Source organism: Bufo bufo, chromosome 6 (genome assembly GCF_905171765.1).
Source record: "Bufo bufo chromosome 6, aBufBuf1.1, whole genome shotgun sequence".
Classification (NCBI taxonomy): Eukaryota; Metazoa; Chordata; class Amphibia; order Anura; family Bufonidae; genus Bufo; species Bufo bufo.
Window position 1 is genome coordinate 358,405,152 of NC_053394.1, and position 22,718 is coordinate 358,427,869.

Sequence of the window (22,718 nt, forward strand, 5' to 3'; positions counted from 1 at the left end):
GCATACCGCTGGGGTTTTCCGTTTGCTTTGTCAGCATGCCAGCAGGGAAAGACAGCAACCCTTCGCTCCTTCTCAGATCTACACCCTTTCTGTGAGACGCTGGGACTTTCTGTATCTGCAATGACGGACTGGGAGATTGAACCTCCTGTGCCACCACTGCCCCGTGTCTGGTCCCAGGTGACAAGGAAGAGAAGAGCAGGTCCGAACACAGGTTCATCCTCATCCCTGCGGACCCCTCCATCTCCAGGACATCGATTGCCAGATCGATCCCTCTTATTTAAGTAGAGGGCAATGACCCTGATTCTACCCCTGAGCAACCTACACAAGCAGTAGCTCCCTATTGTTGCAGACATCCCGCCCACTTATGCTCCTATGTGTTATAACTATTTGCTATTTAGCCAGTCACTTAAATAATGTTATTTTGTTTTTACTTTCATGGTGCAGGCCCCACCTGAGCACTGGTTGACCTCAGAAGGTCTTGTTAGTATTTGCTCCACTTAAGATCCTCGGTCAGTTGACCTCTGACACTGCAACCCCAGAAGAGGTCCCGATAGTTGCCTCTTGCAGGGAAATAGGTCCCTGGTAATTGTCAATTACTGCTAGTTATATCTTTTTGAGTTTTGTCTTGTCTTGTCTCCCCCTCAGTCTTGTTTCGATATCCCTTTCTAGCTACCTCACATTCCTCGATCAAAGCCCCTACGGACTCTGACCTCGACATCAGACGAGAATTCATCAGACATGAAGCTCCTCGACTAACGAACAAGGAACATGCAGAATTAAATTCTGTGAATATTGATGAGCTGTATTCTCCCTGCACTTCACTCCCTCCTACACTACCATGGTACAGTGTATGACCCTAAATGTCAAAGGACTCAACTCCAACGCCAAGAGGAGACTTTTGCTCTTAGAGTTGAAATCCCTTAAAGGGATTCTGTCATCAGATTTTACCCCTATAACCTAAAGATATCCTCATGTCCGGACTAATAAGAAGAATCCTAAGCTGGCCTTATTAAACCTCACTGTAGCTCTATTTGTCCAAAAAACAGGTTTTTATAACCTGCCAATCACTTACTTAAGGTGCCCAAGGGGAGGTCCGTTAATACAGGGTGCCCGGCCACACCCCTCGCCGTCCTGTGCCCAGCGCCGCCTTCCGTCTTCATCGCCGCCTTCCCTGTCTTCAGCGCCGCCTTCTACAGCTCAGCGCCGCCTCTGCAATCCTCCCGTCCCTTTGCCAGATCCCGCGCCTGCGCACTAGGCTCGGCCTGATGCGCCCATGCGGACTCCTGGCAGCGGCTTCATTGAGCGAAGTGCGCATGCGCCGGCCTGATGCGCACTTTGCTCAACCCTAATATGACCTGCAGATTGGCTGAGCTTAGTGCGCAGGCGCGGGATCTGGCAGAGGGATGGGAGGATTGCAGAGGCGGCGCTGAGCTGCTGTAGAAGGCGGCACTGAAGACAGGGAAGGCGGCGATGAAGACGGAAGGCGGCGCTGGGCACCGGACGGCGAGGGGTGCGGCCGGGCACCCTGTATTAATGGACCTCCCCTTGGGCACCTTAAGTAAGTGATTGGCAGGTTATAAAAAACAGTTTTTTGGACAAATAGAGCTACAGTGAGGTTTAATAAGGCCAGCTTGGGATTCTTCTTATTAGTCCGGACATGAGGATATATTTAGGTTATAGGGGTAAAATCTGATGACAGAATCCCTTTAAAGCAGACATTGTGTTTCTTCAGGAAACCCACTTTGACAAAAACTCTTCCTTTCGATTTGCATCCCATGTATATCCCATTGCATACTCGGCCACCCATTCTCATCAGAAGGCGGGAGTCGCCATTCTCATATCAGCCCATTGCCCCATCAGAATTGAATCTTCAATATTAGATCTGCAAGGGCGCTATATCATTCTGAGAGGTAAACTTGCAGGTCAGTCAATCACGCCTTGTAATCTGTATGCCCTGAACACGTCCCAGATTAATTTCCTTAGCAGAGTGTTCCACAAGGTTTTCGGATTTCCCAATTCATTGGTTCTACTGGGAGGGTTAACTCACTAATCTTGTAAAGGGTAGGCGACAACCCAAATACTAAGTTTCACTATCCAAATGTTGTCGCTAAAATATAACTTTTATTGATACATCATATAAAAAGGAAAAATGTGGGCGATCCAGTCAGCACAACCCTGTATGCAGGTGCACATCGCTATGGCGAAATACACATACAAACGCAAAAACACAAATGCAATAGCACTCTGCAACCAGCACTCTGCCCTGCCTCTATGCTGGATGTTGAATGAGGCATTGGTGTACATTTTGGCCAAAGCGTAATAAGCCACTCACCACGTCAAGGTCGCCTCTATGAGTGGTCCCTAACACTAGTTCCTACCTGTTTATGGGCCATGATAGCCACACAAAGTCCAGGGAGCGCAGGTACAGCATGCATGCCAGGCACACTCTGCTTTTAACCCCGTCCGGTGCCGTGACAGCTTTCATCGGATCCAGGGATGCAAGTACCAACATGCATGCTGAGCCCACTATATACTTCTCCTGGAGCCAAATGGCTACTACTTCTCCTGGAGCCAAATGGCTACTGGTAGGCGCTGTAAAAGTAGACTCAGTTTTATACTGACTTTAACCGGCTCCGGACCGCCTAACGCAGGATTGCGTTCCGGAGGCGGTCGATTCATTCCTCCTGGACGCGCCGGCGCGTCATCTCACGAGAGGCGAGATTTCCTGTGAACGCGCACACACAGGAGCGCGCGTTCACAGGAACCGAAGGTAAACGAGTGGATCTGCAGCCTGCCAGCGGCGATCGTTCGCTGGCAGGCTGTAGATGCGATTTTTTTAACCCCTTAAAGGTATATTAGACGCTGTTTTGATAACAGCGTCTAATATACCTGCTACCTGGTCCTCTGGTGGTCCTTTTTGCTTGGATCGACCACAAGAGGACACAGGCAGCTCTGTAAGTAGCACCAATTACCACTACACTACACCCCCCCCGTCACTTATTAACCCCTTATTAACCCCCTGATCACCCCATATAGACTCCCTGATCACCCCCTGTCATTGATCACCCCCCTGTAAGGCTCCATTCAGACGTCAGTATGTGTTTTGCGGATCCGCGGATCCGCAAAACACATACGTACGTCTGAATGGAGTCTTACAGGGGGGTGATCAATGACAGGGGGGTGATCACCCAATATTAGACTCCCTGATCAACCCCCTGTCATTGATCACCCCCCTGTAAGGCTCCATTCAGACGTCAGTATGTGTTTTGCGGATCCGCGGACCCACGGATCCGCAAAACACATACGGACATCTGAATGGAGCCTTAGAGGGGGGTGATCACCCCATATAGACTCCCTGATCACCCCCCTGTCATTGATCACCCCCCTGTAAGGCTCCATTCAAAAAATAAAATCTCACATGAACTCACCATAGCCCTCACGGAATCCAAATGCATAAATTTTTTTAGACATTTATATTTTTAGACTTCTTCTCACTCTTTAGGGCCCCTAAAATGCCAGGGCAGTATCAATACCCCACAAGTGACCCCATTTCGGAAAGAAGACACCCCAAGGTATTTCGTGAGGGGCATGGCGAGTTCATGTAAAATTTTAGTTTTTGTCACAAGTTAGTGGAATATGAGACTTTGTAAAAGAAAAAAAAAAAAGAAAAAAAATAATAATCATTTTCCGCTAACTTGTTCCAAAAAAAATATATTCTAGGAACTCGCCATGCCCCTCAAGGAATACCTTGGGGTGTCTTCTTTCCAAAATGGGGTCACTTGTGGAGTATTTATACTGCCCTGGCACTTTAGGGGACCTAAAGCGTGAGAAGTAGTTTGGAATCCAAATGCGTAAAAAATGCCCCGTGAAATCGTAAAGATTCTCATTGGAATTTAGGCCCCTTTGCGCACCTAGGCTGCAAAAAAGTGTCACACATGTGGTATCACCATACTCAGGAGAAGTAGGGCAATGTGTTTTGGGGTGTAGTTTTACATATGGAATATCTCTGTAAATTGACAACTTTGTATAAAAAAAATTAAAAAGTTGTCATTTACAGAGATATTTCTCTCACCCAGTATGGGTATATGTAAGAATACACCCCAAAACACATTGCCCTACTTCTCCTGAGTACGGTGATACCACATGTGTGACACTTTTTTGCAGCCTAGGTGCGTAAAGGGGCCGAAAGTCCAACGAGTACCTTTAGGCTTTACAGGGTTGCTCCCAATTTAGCCCCGCCCAAAATGCCAGAACAGTAAACACACCCCACAAATTACCCCATTTCGGAAATAAGACACCCCAAGGTATTTGCTGAGGGGCATATTGAGTCTATGAAAAATTGAGCTTTTTATCACAAGTTAGCGGAAAGGGAGACTTTGTGAGAAAAAAACTAAAAAATTCAATTTCCGCTAACTTGTGCCAAAAAAAAACAACTTCTATGAACTCGCCATGCCCCTCACAGAATACCTTGGGGTGTCTTCTTTCCAAAATGGGGTCACATGTGGGGTATTTATACTGCCCTGGCATTTTAGGGGCCCTAAAGCGTGAGAAGAAGTCTGGAATCCAAATGTCTAAAAATGCCCTCCTAAAAGGAATTTGGGCCCCTTTGCGCACCTAGGCTGCAAAAAAGTGTCACACATGTGGTATCACCATACTCAGGAGAAGTAGGGCAATGTGTTTTGGGGTGTATTTTTACATATGGAATATCTCTGTAAATTGACAACTTTGTATAAAAAAATTAAAAAGTTGTCATTTACAGAGATATTTCTCTCACCCAGTATGGGTATATGTAAGAATACACCCCAAAACACATTGCCCTACTTCTCCTGAGTACGGTGGTACCACATGTGTGACACTTTTTTGCAGCCTAGGTGCGTAAAGGGGCCGAAAGTCCAACGAGTACCTTTAGGCTTTACAGGGTTGCTCACAATTTAGCCCCGCCCAAAATGCCAGAACAGTAAACACACCCCACAAATTACCCTATTTCGGAAAGAAGACACCCCAAGGTATTTGCTGAGGGGCATATTGAGTCCATGAAAGATTGAGCTTTTTATCACAAGTTAGCGGAAAGGGAGACTTTGTGAGAAAAAAACAAAAAAAATCAATTTCCGCTAACTTGTGCCAAAAAAAAAAAAACTTCTATAAACTCGCCATGCCCCTCACGGAATACCTTGGGGTGTCTTCTTTCCAAAATGGGGTCACATGTGGGGTATTTATACTGCCCTGGCATTTTAGGGGCCCTAAAGCGTGAGAAGAAGTCTGGAATCCAAATGTCTAGAAATGCCCTCCTAAAAGGAATTTGGGCCCCTTTGCCCACCTAGGCTGCAAAAAAGTGTCACACATGTGGTATCGCCGTACTCAGGAAAAGTAGGCCTATGTGTTTTGTGGTGTCTTTTTACATATACCCATGCTGGGTGAGATAAATATCTCTGTCAAATGACAACTTTGTATAAAAAAAATTGTAAAAGTTGTCTTTTAGAGAGATATTTCTCTCACCCAGCATGGGTATATGTAAAAAGACACCCCAAAACACATTGCAATACCACATGTGTGACACTTCTTTGCAGCCTAGGTGGGCAAAGGGGCCCAAATTCTAAAGAGCACTTTTAGGATTTCACAGGACATTTTTTACACATTTGAATTTCAAACTACTTCTCACGCATTAGGGCCCCTAAAATGCCAGGGCAGTATAACTACCCCACAAGTGACCCCATTTTGGAAAGAAGACACCCCAAGGTATTTCGTGATGGGCATAGTGAGTTCATGGAAGTTTTTATTTTTTGTCACAAGTTAGTGGAATATGAGACTTTGTAAGAAAAAAAAAATCATAGTTTTCCACTAACTTGTGACAAAAAAAAAAAAGTTCTATGAACTCACTATGCCCATCAGCGAATACCTTAGGGTGTCTACTTTCCGAAATGGGGTCATTTGTGGGGTTTATCTACTGTCTGGGCATTGTAGAACCTCAGGAAACATGACAGGTGCTCAGAAAGTCAGAGCTGCTTCAAAATGCGGAAATTCACAATTTTGTACCATAGTTTGTAAACGCTATAACTTTTACCCAAACCATTTTTTTTTACCCAAACATTTTTTTTTTATCAAAGACATGTAGAACAATAAATTTAGAGAAAAATTTATATAGAAATGTAGTTTTTTTTGAAAAATTTCACAACCGAAAATGAAAAATGTCATTTTTTTGCAAAAATTTTGGTAAATTGCGATTAATAACAAAAAAAGTAAAAATGTCAGCAGCAATGAAATACCACCAAATAAAAGCTCTATTAGTGAGAAGAAAAGGAGGTAAAATTAATTTGGGTGGTAAGTTGTTTGACCGAGCAATAAACCGTGAAAGTAGTGTAGTGCAGAATTGTAAAAAGTGGTCTGGTCATTAAGGGTGTTTAAGCTAGGGGAGCTGAGGTGGTTAAAACCAGCCTCCAGGGCAGACTAACTGGTCAGGTGTGCATGACTGCATGGAGATCGCCACGCCTCCAATATACCTGCGCTGTACCTGCGCTCCCTGGACTTTGTGTGGCTATCATGGCCCATAAACAGGTAGGAACTAGTGTTAGGGACCACTCATAGAGGCGACCTTGACGTGGTGAGTGGCTTATTACGCTTTGGCCAAAATGTACACCAATGCCTCATTCAACATCCAGCATAGAGGCAGGGCAGAGTGCTGGTTGCAGAGTGCTATTGCATTTGTGTTTTTGCGTTTGTATGTGAATTTCGCCATAGCGATGTGCACCTGCATACAGGGTTGTGCTGACTGAACCCCCCACATTTCTTTCTTTGTAGTATATATTGGAGGCGTGGCGATCTCCATGCAGTAATGCACACCTGACCAGTTAGTCTGCCCTGGAGGCTGGTTTTAAAGTCAGTATAAAACTGAGTTTACTTTTACAGCGCCTACCAGTAGCCATTTGGCTCCAGGAGAAGTATATAGTGGGCTCAGCATGCATGTTGGTACTTGCATCCCTGGATCCGATGAAAGCTGTCACGGCACCGGACGGGGTTAAAAGCAGAGTGTGCCTGGCGTGCATGCTGTACCTGCGCTCCCTGGACTTTGTGTGGCTATCATGGCCCATAAACAGGTAGGAACTAGTGTTAGGGACCACTCATAGAGGCGACCTTGACGTGGTGAGTGGCTTATTACGCTTTGGCCAAAATGTACACCAATGCCTCATTCAACATCCAGCATAGAGGCAGGGCAGAGTGCTGGTTGCAGAGTGCTATTGCATTTGTGTTTTTGCGATCATATAAAAAGGATTTCTCCACTAAACATGTTAACACAAAATGTGCACAGGACATCCTAGGTGGCGTAGTTGCCGGGTATGAGTATGTTGTGTGACAATCACCCCTACACCTAATTCTGTGTGCAGTAAAGGGAGCAGTGGACTAACTGGATATTAAGGGGGAGGTGGATTGATTGCACAATAAGCTTCTCCACCTACACTCGCACAACCTAACTCCAGTGACTCAGAGCCACCAGCACTGCTGCCCTATGTTAAAGATAAAAATGGCTACAATAGTATCCCTTCCTATAAGAGCTGCCCCCTCTCTTTCAGGGTGACTAGCCCAGCTCGACGCGTTTCTCTGGCTGCCTGTTCTACTGGGAGGGGACTTTAACACTATTTTTTCTGACTCTAAGGACAGGCTGGCTCTGCCTGGCAGGCCCTTACACTCAAAACAACAGCGATTAGCCAGGGACTTTCGCAAATTAATCCGGCGATACTCCTTATATGACCTTTGGCGACTTAATCATCCTACTGATAGGTTCTTCTCCTTTTACTCCGCCACACATGGAACCATCTCCACTCTCCGTGTGTTAAAGAGGGCTCATATGAGTCAAATCACCTGGTCCAACCACGCCTCAGTAATGGTTGGAATGGACCTTGGTTCCGGTCATACTAGCCAATGTGATTGGCGTCTTAATGACACCCTCCTTAAGAGACTACTATTACGAGACGAACTAAGCGGTCACCTAAAATCCTATTTTGAGCTTAATGTAGGGTCAGTGGGGGATGTACGTTCCCTATGGGATGCCCATAAGGCTGCAATGAGAGGGCACTGTATCACAGTGGGCACAAGACTAAAAAAGGTCAGCACTCTCCTGAGTGACATTTTTGCCTGCAGTATACCACCTGACCCCATATCCTTCTTACTCAATATCACTCCAGCACATTTAAGGAAGCATTCACTTAAACTGTTAATACAAGTACTGATTGCAGCCTGCTGCCTTATTTCCCGCTTTTGGAAATGCCCTGAACCCCAAAGGTCTCTGACCTATATGCCAGGGTGACGGAAATCCGGACCCTGGAATATATGACTGTAATGTTCCAGGACAAAATAGATCAATTTCATGCTATTTGGGATGTTTGGGACAACTGCTGGGCTACTAGGCAACCCTGAGAAGAACCCGAGAGAATGGATTACTCCCCCCCCCTCCTCCCCTGATGTGTCATTGTCTGTATTGTCTACGTCTTTCTTTATTCTGTTGTTGTAGTGTTAATAAAATAGGTTTCAGCTTGGATCACACCCTAATATTAGATCAATGTAGCTACTCCCTCATGAGAGTTCCTCCTACGTTGGGACACCATTGATAATTGTCTTTCTTTTTTCACTTACTTTTCCTTTTTCCTTCTTTTTTTTTCAATTTCCATATTTATTTAAGAAAGGAGTACGACAAGACACTGGATTCTCATGTAACCTTTATTGGTTCTTGTCTGATTTACACTGCACATAAACTGTGAAGTTATAGTCAGTGGCGTAACTAGAGTTCTATGGGTCTCAGGGTAAACTTTGAATTGGGGCCCCCCCAAGCCCCTGCCCACTATAGGTCTGTACCGATGCTTGGTATTAACATATTGGGTGCCAAAACTTTGGGGGATCACAGCGGGGCAGACGAGGGATCTTTCAAGAAAATAAAAATTCGGGCAGCATCAGCGGAGGGTACTCCTATGTAAAGGTACTCAGTTAAAATGTGAAAAACTCTCTCTCACCGTATATATTTTATTTTGCCCCCTCTGTATATATTCCATTTTGCCCCCTGTATATATTTCATTTTTTGCCCCCTCTCTATCTGTATATATTCAATTTTTTGCCTCCTCTGTATATACACTGCTCAAAAAATGAAGGGAACACTTAAACAACACAATGTAACTCCAAGTCAATCACACTTCTGTGAAATCAAACTGTCCACTTAGGAAGCAACACTGAGTGACAATCAATTTCACATGCTGTTGTGCAAATGGGATAGACAACAGGTGGAAATTATAGGCAATTAGCAAGACACCCCCAATAAAGGAGTGGTTCTGCAGGTGGTTACCACAGACCACTTCTCAGTTCCTATGCTTCCTGGCTGATGTTTTGGTCACTTTTGAATGTTGCCGGTGCTTTCACTCTAGTGGTAGCATGAGACGGAGTCTACAACCCACACAAGTGGCTCAGGTAGTGCAGCTTATCCAGGATGGCACATCAATGCGAGCTGTGGCAAGAAGGTTTGCTGTGTCTGTCAGCGTAGTGTCCAGAGCATGGAGGCGCTACCAGGAGACAGGCCAGTACATCAGGAGACGTGGAGGAGGCCGTAGGAGGGCAACAACCCAGCAGCAGAACCGCTACCTCCGCCTTTGTGCAAGGAGGAACAGGAGGAGCACTGTCAGAGCCCTGCAAAATGACCTCCAGCAGGCCACAAATGTGCATGTGCCTGCTCAAACGGTCAGAAACAGACTCCATGAGGGTGATATGAGGGCCCGACGTCCACAGGTGGGGGTTGTGCTTACAGCCCAACACCGTGCAGGACGTTTGGCATTTTCCAGAGAACACCAAGATTGGCAAATTCGCCACTGGCGCCCTGTGCTCTTCACAGATGAAAGCAGGTTAACACTGAGCACATGTGACAGACGTAACAGAGTCTGGAGAAAACGTGGAAAACGTTCTGCTGCCTGCAACATCCTCCAGCATGACCGGTTTGGCATTGGGTCAGTAATGGTGTGGGGTGGCATTTCTTTGGAGGGCCGCACAGCCCTCCATGTGCTCGCCAGAGGTAGCCTGACTGCCATTAGGTACCGAGATGAGATTCTCAGACCCCTTGTGAGACCATATGCTGGTGCGGTTGGCCCTGGTTCCTCCTAATGCAAGACAATGCTAGATCTCATGTGGCTGGACGAAGGCATTGATGCTATGGACTGGCCCGCCCGTTCCCCAGACCTGAATCCAATTGAGCACATCTGGGACATCATGTCTCGCTCTATCCACCAACGTCACGTTGCACCACAGACTGTCCAGGAGTTGGCAGATGCTTTAGTCCAGGTCTGGGAGGAGATCCCTCAGGAGACTGTCTGCCACCTCATCAGGAGCATGCACAGGCGTTGTAGGGAGGTCATACAGGCATGTGGAGGCCACACACACTACTGAGCCTCATTTTGACTTGTTTTAAGGACATTACATCAAAGTTGGATCAGCCTGTAGTGTGTTTTTCCACTTTAATTTTGAGTGTGACTCCAAATCCAGACCTCCATGGGTTGAAAAATTTGATTTCCATTTTTTAATTTTTGTGTGATTTTGTTGTCAGCACATTCAACTATGTAAAGAACAAAGTATTTCAGAAGAATATTTAATTAACTCAGATCTAGGATGTGTTATTTTTGTGTTCCCTTTATTTTTTTGAGCAGTGTATTTCATTTTGCCCCCTCTGTATATATTTCATTTTGCCCCCTCTGTATATATTTCATTTTGCCCCCTCTGTATATATAAACATTTTTTCCCCTCTCTCTCTCTCTCTCTATATATATATATATATATATATATATATATATATATATATATCCATTTTTCCCCCTCGGTATATTTATCCACTTTGTCCCCTCTGTATATATGTCCATTTTGCCCCCTGTATATATATTCATTTTTTCCCCTCTGTATATATTCCATTTTGCCCCCTGTATATATATTCATTTTTTCCCCTCTGTATATATTCCATTTTGCCCCCTGTATATATATATATATATATATATATATATATATATACACACACATTTTGCCCCCTCTTTATACATAATCCATTTTGCCCCCTGTTACAGGGGGCAAAATGGAATATCTATAAAGAGGGGGCAAAATGTATATATATACAGGGGGCAAAATGGAATATTTACATTGGGGGCAAATGGATATATATACAGGGGGCAAAATGAAATATATACAGAGGGGGCAAAATGGATATATATACAGGGGACCTGTATATATATCCATTTTGCCCCCTCTGTATATATTACATTTGCCCCCTGTATATATATTAAAAAATTTTGCCCCCTCTGTATATATTTCATTATTTTTTTCATTTTTTGCGTTTTGCCATATATTTCCTGATTTTGCCCCCAGGCCGGGCCCCTGTGAAAGATTTGCTGTCATGCCAGTGCTGTGCCACTGTGCCGCACTGCCAGGTGCCCCCCTGTGAGTTATGAAGCCAGCGGTGTGTGCACATTTACACATACAAAAAAAATAATACTTGCCTACTCTGAGACTGCTTCACTCCCTCCGTCTTGTTCTTGCACAATTCTGTCTTCCGGCATGCGTCACGGGCCTGCGTCATCCCGTCAACCCGTGAGACCCGGCGCGAGGCCACGGGTCTGCCTGATCGCGGTCGCACCCTCTGCGACCGTTACGCCCCTGGTTATAGTATATGTTCACTTGTTGCATACGTCGTGCATATTGCCTTGTAAAATTGTGCATACAGTTGAAACAGAATTTCAATAAAAATACAATTATAAAAAATATATACATGTTATAGGTCCTAGAATGCTGTGATCCCCATTTTTTTTTTTACATATATATATAAAACAAGTGTATCACAAGGTGAATGCTGTAAAAATAAAAAATAAAAAAACAAAACCTGGAGCAATTTGTTGTGTTTACATGCACACACGCACACACAAAAGCAAAATAAATGCTAATTGAGGTTACACAATTCTTTAAAACCATCCAAAAAATTGCAATGTAGCACTGCAGGGAGCAATAAAAGTCAATTTCTTCTTTGATTTCAGAATAGAAATGTGATGCTACAGTCAAATTACTGTAGTAAGGACACATTTGTAATGCTAAAATGTTGCAACATATTTCTACTATACCTCCCCCTCCCCCAGCAGTGGCATCCACTACCTTATATTGCAAGTAACTCCTCCCAAACCTTCCAGGACTGATACTAACAATGAAGGTAACATCTCAAAGGAGAAAGCTACAGCAAAGGGACCACAGACTCAAGAACACATGGAGTTCTAAGAGAATGTAGGACAACCCAAAAAGAAGACACTTCTCAAGACAGTTGTTAGGATCTTGCAACAATTGTACCATAGCGTGGATACTGAAACTCAAACTATTCCTAAAAAATTACTGCTGACCTAATAACCATGGAAATGATGCTAGACCTGCACACCGTGAGTGTCCAACTACAGGACAACGGACCCATTACTCTAGTGAGAAATACGGATGACTGGAAAAAAGGTGGACGGCTTCTCTCTGGTCTCCTGGCCTCCAATGTCTTGCTTCTTGGCGGGGCTTTGGCAACTTGTGTGTTCACAGAAGACAATGACATCTATGAATTTGACTTTCTCATCTTTCTGTCCATCATGATGGTAATCTGCATTCTGTGGATGCTTTTTCAAATGTACTTCACTTGGAAGCACAAAAACGCTGTTCTCTTTAAGGACTGCGAAGCAGGACCCATATGGATGAGAGGTCAGTGAGGTGGTGCAGTCATTTACATGTTTTGGTATAGTACAGTTTGCTTTTAAGCTTATTTATTTTAGGATATGCCACATGGTCAGGTTTCTTGATGCAGTTTTGGAAGCCACAAAGGTAAAACGTTCCGTGGGCTGCGCTCACCTGATCAGTCTTGCAGTGGAAGCACGGACTGTGCATGGAAAAGGCACCAGTTAGGACTATATAGAAATAAGACGGGATGTCCAGCTTCCAAAAAAGACGTAGTTCTTTATTCCAATGTCACACAGAATAAAAAATCCAACACGGCAAGCAAGTCTACATGTTTCGGATGCTCTAATACTGATCCTTATTCATGACAAGTTTGTTGCTGAATGGCTACATACTTAAATAGCTGAACCTCCTGGCACTCACAGAGGATTCAGATTAGCAGGAACGACCACACAAATTGGGTTCCGCCTACTATCCAAGTGCCAGGTGAGTATGAAAGCGAAAATACACATAAAAAGTTGGATATTTTAAAAAACATTAACTTTTTAAAAAAATAAGTAATATGAGCAAAGATCAATAATGCAGGATTAAATCCTGTTTACGATTCAGTCCTGCTGGAACTCGAGAACCCATGCGAAAGATCCAATAGGATTCCCTATTCAGGAGCTTTCGCTTGTAATCTCCACCTCTTGCAGGAGGATTAACCCTTTCTAGGGCCTGAACTTGGAAACCTGCGGTATCGCCCTGGTGAGAAACCGCGAAATGTAAACTAGCTGCTGAAACATTTCTTGCTCTGGTGTATGCATCTGACACCCGCGGAGCTGATGTCAGACCACTGCTCGTCACAGTTTAGAACAGATAGATGTTTTCTGACTATAGCACAGATTTGTGAAAATTCCAAACTGTAGCTGTAGTGACAAAACAAGGAACATTTTTTGCAGCTGCATTGGATTTCCTGTTTGTGCATGATTCTTGGTCGGGTTGTGCTGTGTCCGGAAAAACGAGTCTGTCTCTGGGTCTATTCAATACATTGCGCAGAAAATCAGATGCATTGCACGTCAGATGCATTGCACGTCGCGTACCTACCATTGCGCAGAAAATCAGCCCAAGTCTGTTTGCTGATAGTGACACCAATAAAAAGGAAAAAGTGCTTGGTTGAGGCACAAGGGTACATTCAAATGCGGCCACTGCATCTGTACGTGTTGCAACTACATAAAAACGGGCTCTATTGTTTCTTCAACAGCCACTCATAACTCTTTTAATAACAAACAATATGTGAATTGCAACACGAACTATGTGGTGTATTGCATTACCTGCTCTATATGCAGTTTGCAATATGTTGGATGTACAACCAACAGTCTAAAAGTAAGAATCTGCAAACTCCTCTCAGACTTTCCACACACCAGAGCAAGAAATGTTTCAGCAGCTAGTCTACATTTCGCGGTTTCTCACCAGGGCGACACCGCAGGTTTCCAAGTTCAGGCCCTAGAAAGGGTTAATCCTCTTGCAAGAGGTGGGGACTACAAGCGAAAGCTCCTGAATAGGGAATCCTATTGGATCTTTCGCATGGGTTCTCGAGTTCCGGCAGGACTGAATCGTAAACATGATTTAATCCTGCATTATTGATCTTTGCTCATATTACCTATTTTTAAAAAAAGTTTATGTTTTTTAAAATATCCAACTTTTTATGTGTATCTTCGCTTTCATACTCACCTGGTACATGGTTAGGAGGCGGTACCCAATTTGTGTGGTCGTTCCTGCTAATCTGAATCCTCTGTGAGTGCCAGGAGGTTCAGCTATTTAAGTATGTAGCCATTCAGCAACAAACTTGTCATGAATAAGGATCAGTATTAGAGCATCCGAAACATGTAGACTTGCTTGCCGTGTTGGATCTTTTTATTCTGTGGGACATTGGAATAAAGAACTACGTCTTTTTTGGAAGCTGGACATCCCGTCTTATTTCTATATAGTTTTGGAAGCCCAAACCAGTAGTGAATTTAAAAAAAAAGAGAAGAAGTTCTATCTGTCCTGTGTACTTTCTTTTTATGATCAACCCTTGATTTTGGCTTCCAAAACTGCACGCAGAAACCTGACCGTGTGGCCGTACCCTTATACTGAAATAACAGAAGAGGACGGAGACACATTTTCATAAATGGAGATGTTCTATAGAAGTACAGTGGCGTAACTAGAAATGACTGAGCCCCCCCCCCCCACCAAGAAACGTCTTCGCAACCACCTCCTCCTGTGAAACCCCCACTCTTGTGGCTAGTTAAGATAACTCTCTCAGACCAAAGGTTTTTTATATAAACATAGGCTGATTGAGGTGCTATACATTGAATATATGTATGTAGTGCAGTAAATCTAATGTGTTCTGTGCCACTTGTGCAGGGGATGGGAGACTAGGGGCCCACCTAGCTCAGGGGCCCACCGGGTGATTCTCCTGTACCCATGTGGGCCAGTCCGAGCCTGGTGTCACTGTATAGATCATCATTGTATAATGCTGTTATGGGGCCTTGACATTAAAATCTTTTAGTCCTCCTCCTGGGCGGGCCCTTTCTGAGTTTGGGCCCCAAAGCAGCCGCTTCCCCTGCTTCCCCTATAGCTATGCCCCTGTAGCAGTATATATAGAAATTGGTGTTTGTACAGCCCCTGTAGAGTCACAAATTGTATTACAACTTGTGTCCAGTATTTCGGCTCATATGGTGATGATCTGGAAAAAAAAAAAAAAAAAACACCCCTAAGGGTCCATTCACACGTCCGCAACTCGGGTCCGGATCTGTTCCGCAATTTTGCAGAAACGGGTGCGCACCCATTCAATTTCAATGGGGCCAGAACGGATGCGGAGAGCACACTATGTGCTGTCCGCATCACCATTTCCGGATCCGCACTTCCGGATCCGCAATTCAGTTCCCCCCAAAAAATCGAACATGACCTATTCTTGTCCGCAACTACGGACAAGAAAAGGCATTTTCTATTATAGTGCAGGCGATGTGCGGTCCGCGAAATGCGGAACGCACATTGCCGGTGTCCGTGTTTTGAGGATCCGCAATTTGCGGACCGCAAAACACCTATGGATGTCTCAGTGGACCCTAACAGTGAGCCAAATATGTACAGACAATTCAAATCCCTTTATTTCAACCTGTGACTGCTCTGTTGACTGACGATATACTCCTTCTGATCAGTTTACTTTAAGTTTATAAAACACTCATCCCGTGCCTAGAAAGCTGCCGTCAGCTCCAGGTGTAGTGTACGGGAGTTGTAATACCCGTCACTACCAAAGTGTCACTTGGTGTGCTGTCGTCCCTCCTTAATTATGGAGAAGTTGGTATATGTCAGTTTTATAAAATGTCATGTAATGTAATGCATGTATTTCCCTGTTGCTATGAAACTTGCAAGTACAGGCCGGCTAGGGGTGTCATTCCAGCTCTTAGGCATTAGAGGGAGCTAGAGAGCCCTAGTTTATATAAGGCCAGTCAGGGAAGTGCAAGGCAGTGTAACCTGATCTAGTGTGGAGTGCAGAAGTCAGTCTAGACCAGAGCTCAGAAGTTTCTAGAGCCTGAGGAAGCTGAGAGAGACAGAGGCAAAGATCAGAGAAGCCAGAGGTACTGAGAGAAACAGAGGAGGTACTTATTTAAGCCATAATCAAGGATATAAAGCCAGACTTGGGTTAATGGGCCTTGGTGAAGAATTGCTACATTCCAGGATCAGACAGAGTTAGAGTGCAATCTCCTTTGCTGCAAATCCTGTGTTCAACACTCTGTAATTACCCTGCTGTACTGAATTGCCTGCATCGACCGAATTGCAAAATCGACTGTATGCTGAGGAACTGCGTTTCCAATATTGTCTCTGCCTGCAAACTACTAAAGTTGAAGTTCTGTTTTAACACCACGTTTCCTCAAATTATTCCTGCATCCGCAAACGGCGTGCCACCGTTTACTTGGCACTGGCGTCACGAACTATTCCTACCTATACCTGCCCTTGCAGAGAGTCAGCTGTACCAGGTTAGTGTATATTGCACTACTACACTCAGAAACACCTACTACGCACAACTTGAGTACACTGCACAGGCACTATGTTAATTGCTAGTAGTGTGCTTGATTACAGAGTATACACCGTCACCTCCCCCAACATGTTTCACCGTGACTGGCACCCAGGGTAAAGAAGCCACCTCCACCTCTTTAACCACCTCAGCCCCCAGTGCTTAAACACCCTGAAAGACCAGGCCACTTTTTACACTTCTGACCTACACTACTTTCACCGTTTATTGCTCGGTCATGCAACTTACCACCCAAATGAATTTTACCTCCTTTTCTTCTCACTAATAGAGCTTTCATTTGGTGGTATTTCATTGCTGCTGACATTTTTACTTTTTTTGTTATTAATCGAAATTTAACGATTTTTTTGCAAAAAAATGACATTTTTCACTTTCAGTTGTAAAATTTTGCAAAAAAAACGACATCCATATAGAAATTTTGCTCTAAATTTATAGTTCTACATGTCTTTGATAAAAAAAAAATGTTTGGGTAAAAAAAAAATGGTTTGGGTAAAAGTTATAGCGTTTACAAACTATGGTACAAAAATGTGAATTTCCGCTTTTTGAAGCAGCTCTGACTTTCTGAGCACCTGTCATGTTTCCTGAGGTTCTACAATGCCCAGACAGTACAAACACCCCACAAATGACCCCATTTCTGAAAGTACACACCCTAAGGTATTCGCTGATGGGCATAGTGAGTTCATCGAACTTTTTATTTTTTGTCACAAGTTAGCGGAAAATGATGATTTTTTTTTTTTTTTTTTCTTACAAAGTCTCATATTCCACTAACTTGTGACAAAAAATAAAAAGTTCTATGAACTCACTATGCCCATCAGCGAATACCTTGGGGTCTCTTCTTTCCAAAATGGGGTCACTTGTGGGGTAGTTATACTGCCCTGGCATTCTAGGGGCCCAAATGTGTGGTAAGGAGTTTGAAATCAAATTCAGTGAAAAATGACCTGTGAAATCCGAAAGGTGCTCTTTGGAATATGGGCCCCTTTGCCCACCTAGGCTGCAAAAAAGTGTCACACATCTGGTATCCCCGTACTCAGGAGAAGTTGAGGAATGTGTTTTGGGGCGTCTTTTTACATATACCCATGCTGGGTGAGATAAATATCTTGGTCAAATGACAACTTTGTATAAAAAAATGGGAAAAGTTGTCTTTTGCCAAGATATTTCTCTCACCCAGCATGGGTATATATAAAATGACACCCCAAAACACATTCCCCACCTTCTCCTGAGTACGGAGATACCAGATGTGTGACACTTTTTTGCAGCCTAGGTGGGCAAAGGGGCCCATATTCCAAAGAGCACCTTTCGGATTTCACTCGTCATTTTTTACTGAATTTGATTTCAAACTCCTTACCACACATTTTGGCCCCTAGAATGCCAGGGCAGTATAACTACCCCACAAGTGACCCCATTTTGGAAAGAAGACACCCCAAGGTATTCCGTGAGGGGCATGGCGAGTTCCTAGAATTTTTTATTTTTTGTCACAAGTTAGCGGAAAATGATGATTTTTTTTTTTTTTTTTTTTTTTCATACAAAGTCTCATATTCCACTAACTTGTGACAAAAAATAAAAACTTCCATGAACTCACTATGCCCATCAGCGAATACCTTGGGGTCTCTTCTTTCCAAAATGGGGTCACTTGTGGGGTAGTTATACTGCCCTGGCATTCTAGGGGCCCAAATGTGTGGTAAGGAGTTTGAAATCAAATTCAGTGAAAAATGACCTGTGAAATCCGAAAGGTGCTCTTTGGAATATGGGCCCCTTTGCCCACCTAGGCTGCAAAAAAGTGTCACACATCTGGTATCCCCGTACTCAGGAGAAGTTGAGGAATGTGTTTTGGGGTGTCTTTTTACATATACCCATGCTGGGTGAGATAAATATCTTGGTCAAATGACAACTTTGTATAAAAAAATGGGAAAAGTTGTCTTTTGCCAAGATATTTCTCTCACCCAGCATGGGTATATATAAAATGACACCCCAAAACACATTCCCCACCTTCTCCTGAGTACGGAGATACCAGATGTGTGACACTTTTTTGCAGCCTAGGTGGGCAAAGGGGCCCATATTCCAAAGAGCACCTTTCGGATTTCACTCGTCATTTTTTACTGAATTTGATTTCAAACTCCTTACCACACATTTGGGCCCCTAGAATGCCAGGGCAGTATAACTACCCCACAAGTGACCCCATTTTGGAAAGAAGAGACCCCAAGGTATTCGCTGATGGGCATAGTGAGTTCATGGAAATTTTTTTTTTTTGTCACAAGTTAGTGGAATAGGAGACTTTGTATGAAAAAAAAAAAAAAAAAAAAAAAATCATCATTTTCCACTAACTTGTGACAAAAAATAAAAAATTCTAGGAACTTGCCATGCCCCTCACGGAATACCTTGGGGTGTCTTCTTTCCAAAATGGGGTCACTTGTGGGGTAGTTATACTGCCCTGGCATTTTCCAGGGGCCCTAATGTCTGGTAAGTAGGTAAATGACCTGTGAAATCTGAAAGGTGCTCTTTGGAATGTGGGCCCCTTTGCCCACCTAGGCTGCAAAAAAGTGTCACACATCTGGTATCTCCGTACTCAGGAGAAGGTGGGGAATGTGTTTTGGGGTGTCATTTTACATATACCCATGCTGGGTGAGAGAAATATCTTGGCAAAAGACAACTTTTCCCATTTTTTTTATACAAAGTTGGCATTTGACCAAGATATTTATCTCACCCAGCATGTGTATATGTAAAATGACACCCCAAAACATATTCCCCAACTTCTGCTGAATACGGAGATACCACATGTGTGACACTTTTTTGCAGCCTAGGTGGGCAAAGGGGCCCAAATTCCTTTTAGGAGGGCATTTTTAGACATTTGGATACCAGACTTCTTCTCACGCTTTGGGGCCCCTAAAATGCCAGGGCAGTATAAATACCCCACATGTGACCCCATTTTGGAAAGAAGACACCCCAAGGTATTCAATGAGGGGCATGGCGAGTTCATTGAAAAAAAAAAATTTTGGCACAAGTTAGCGGAAATTGATTTTTTGGATTTTGTTCTCACAAAGTCTCCCCTTCCGCTAACTTGGGACAAAAATTTCAATCTTTCATGGACTCAATATGCCCCTCAGCGAATACCTTGGGGTGTCTTCTTTCCAAAATGGTGTTATTTGTGGGGTGTTTGTACTGCCCTGGCATTTGAGGGTCTCCGCAATCATTACATGTATGCCCAGCATTAGGAGTTTCTGCTATTCTCCTTATATTGAGCATACGGGTAATGAGATTTTTTTTTTCCGTTCAGCCTCTGGGCTGAAAGAAAAAAATGAACGGCACAGATTTCTTCATTCGCATCGATCAATGTGGATGAAAAAATCTCTGCCAAAAAAAGAAAAAGGAGGGGAAAGGCGTCTGCCAGGACATAGGAGCTCCGCCCAACATCCATACCCACTTCAGCTCGTATGCCCTGGCAAACCAGATTTCTCCATTCACATCAATCGATGTGGATGAATAAATCATTGCCGGGATTTTTTTTTTTTATATATACAAAGTGTTTGCCAAAGTATATGAACACCGCCACCTCCTCAGCTCATATGCCTCGGCAAACATATCTTTTACTGCAGAGGAGAAATCTCGTCTTGCAGCGCCGCATACACCGACTTGCGTGTAATCTGACAGCAGCGCAATGCTTCTGTCCGAATGCACATCAGTGCTGCAGCTAGTCGATCGGTTGGTCCACCTGGAAGGTAAAAAAAACAAAACAAAAAAGAAAAAACCAGGCCGCAAAGCAATAACTTTATTAACTTTAGAACAGAACATATTAACTTTTTTAAACTTTTTTAACTTTTTTACTTACCGGTAATTTTTTTTTTGTTTAGTTTTTTTTACCTTTATAGAACAAACCTCTCCTTCCCCATGGGACAATGTGCAAAGCGCAAATCGCCCAAAGATGTGGCGAAGTACGTTATGCACTTTATCCCAGGTGAAAGGAGAGGTTTGCAGCAGCTGTGAGTGAATGGGCCCTAATAGCCCTGTGTGCCTGTCCTGTGAGATGCAATCCCTATGCTAGGTGTACCTGTGTGTGGTACTTCCGGAAACACTCTCCATAGCATAGGGCAGGGTGGTCAGCACAGTCAGGACAGAAATAGCGGGTGTCACGCCTTATTCCACTCCTGCTACAGACACGACATCTTTTTCGGGGTGACGGTTGGGTTGAGGTACCAGGAACGACACTGGGGAAATGTCGCTCGTGTAGACGGCTAACTACACTGGGGGATGGGGCCACGGAACCTCCTGGGTAAAGGAGGTTCTCGATGATCTCTTCCTGGAATTTGAGGAAAGATCGTGTTCTCCCAGCCTTACTGTAGAGAACAAAACTATTGTACAGCGCCAATTGAATTAAATATACAGACACCTTCTTATACCAGCGTCTGGTTCTGCGGGAAACTAAATACGGAGACAACATCTGGTCATTGAAGTCCACCCCTCCCATGAGCGCATTATAGTCGTGGACACAGAGGGGCTTTTCAATGACACGGGTTGCTCGCTCAATTTGGATTGTCGTGTCTGCGTGAATGGAGGAGAGCATGTAAACGTCACGCTTGTCTCTCCATTTCACCGCGAGCAGTTCTTCGTTACACAAGGCAGCCCTCTCCCCCCTTGCAAGACGGGTGGTTACAAGCCGTTGGGGGAAGCCCACGCGACTAGTTCGCGCGGTGCCACAGGCGCAAATCCGTTCTAGAAACAAATGCCTAAAGAGGGCCACACTTGTGTAAAAATTGTCCACATAAAGATGGTACCCCTTGCCGAATAAGGGTGACACCAAGTCCCAGACTGTCTTCCCACTGCTCCCCAGGTAGTCAGGGCAACCGACCGGCTCCAGGGTCTGATCTTTTCCCTCATAGACACGAAATTTGTGGGTATAGCCTGTGGCCCTTTCACAGAGCTTATACAATTTGACCCCATACCGGGCACGCTTGCTTGGGATGTACTGTTTGAAGCCAAGGCGCCCGGTAAAATGTATTAGGGACTCGTCTACGCAGATGTTTTGCTCGGGGGTATACAAATCTGCAAATTTCTGGTTGAAATGGTCTATGAGGGGCCGAATTTTGTGGAGCCGGTCAAAAGCTGGGTGGCCTCTGGGACGGGAGGTGGTGTTGTCGCTAAAATGCAGGAAACGGAGGATGGCCTCAAATCGTGCCCTGGACATAGCAGCAGAGAACATGGGCATGTGATGAATTGGGTGCGTTGACCAATATGACCGCAATTCATGCTTTTTTGTCAGGCCCATGTTGAGGAGAAGGCCCAAAAAAATTTTAATTTCGGAAACTTGGACTGGTTTCCACCGGAAAGGCTGGGCATAAAAGCTTCCCGGGTTGGCGGATATAAATTGTGTGGCATACTGGTTGGTCTCTGCCACGACTAAGTCCAAGAGCTCCGCAGTCAAGAACAGCTCAAAAAATCCCAGGGCCGAACCGATTTGAGCCGTCTCAACCCGAACTCCAGACTGGGCGGTGAAAGGGGGAACTACAGGTGCGGCTGAAGTTGGTGACTGCCAATCAGGGTTTGCCAGCACCTCAGGGACTCTAGGGGCTCTACGGGCCTGTCTGTGCGGTGGCTGCGACGGGGTAACTAGTGCACGTGCCACCGTACCAGCTTCAACTGCCCTTCTGGTGCTCGCCACGTCACCATGTTGTACGGCAGTGCTGGTACTAGGTCCAGGGAGGGCTGCGCTGCTGGTGTATGCCTCACCACGTGATCCGGCAGCGACAGCCCCACTCTGCTGCTCTTGAAGCGGATCCTGTGTAACCTGTGGTCTAGCGACACGGGGCCTGGTACGCCTGGTGCTATCAGGGACCTCCACCTCCTCGTCCGAACTTTGGGTCAGAGAGCCACTGCTTTCCACAGGTTCATATTCTGACCCGCTAGATTCGTCAGATGAGGGTTCCCACTCCTCATCCGACTGGGTCAGAATCCTGTAGGCCTCTTCAGAAGA

At 44.6% G+C, this 22,718-nt stretch overlaps 1 protein-coding gene across 1 annotated transcript in view; it reads left to right on the forward strand.

Moving 5' to 3' along the window:
* Window positions 1–12,209: 12,209 nt before the first annotated feature.
* Window positions 12,210–22,718, forward strand: part of LOC121005131 (proton channel OTOP2-like) — a 91,531-nt gene continuing 81,022 nt past the window's right edge. Inside the window, exon 1 of the mRNA XM_040437698.1 lies at window positions 12,210–12,729. Coding sequence (XP_040293632.1) covers window positions 12,402–12,729 — 328 coding nt within the window. The 5' untranslated portion in view covers window positions 12,210–12,401. The remainder of the gene's footprint in view (window positions 12,730–22,718) is intronic.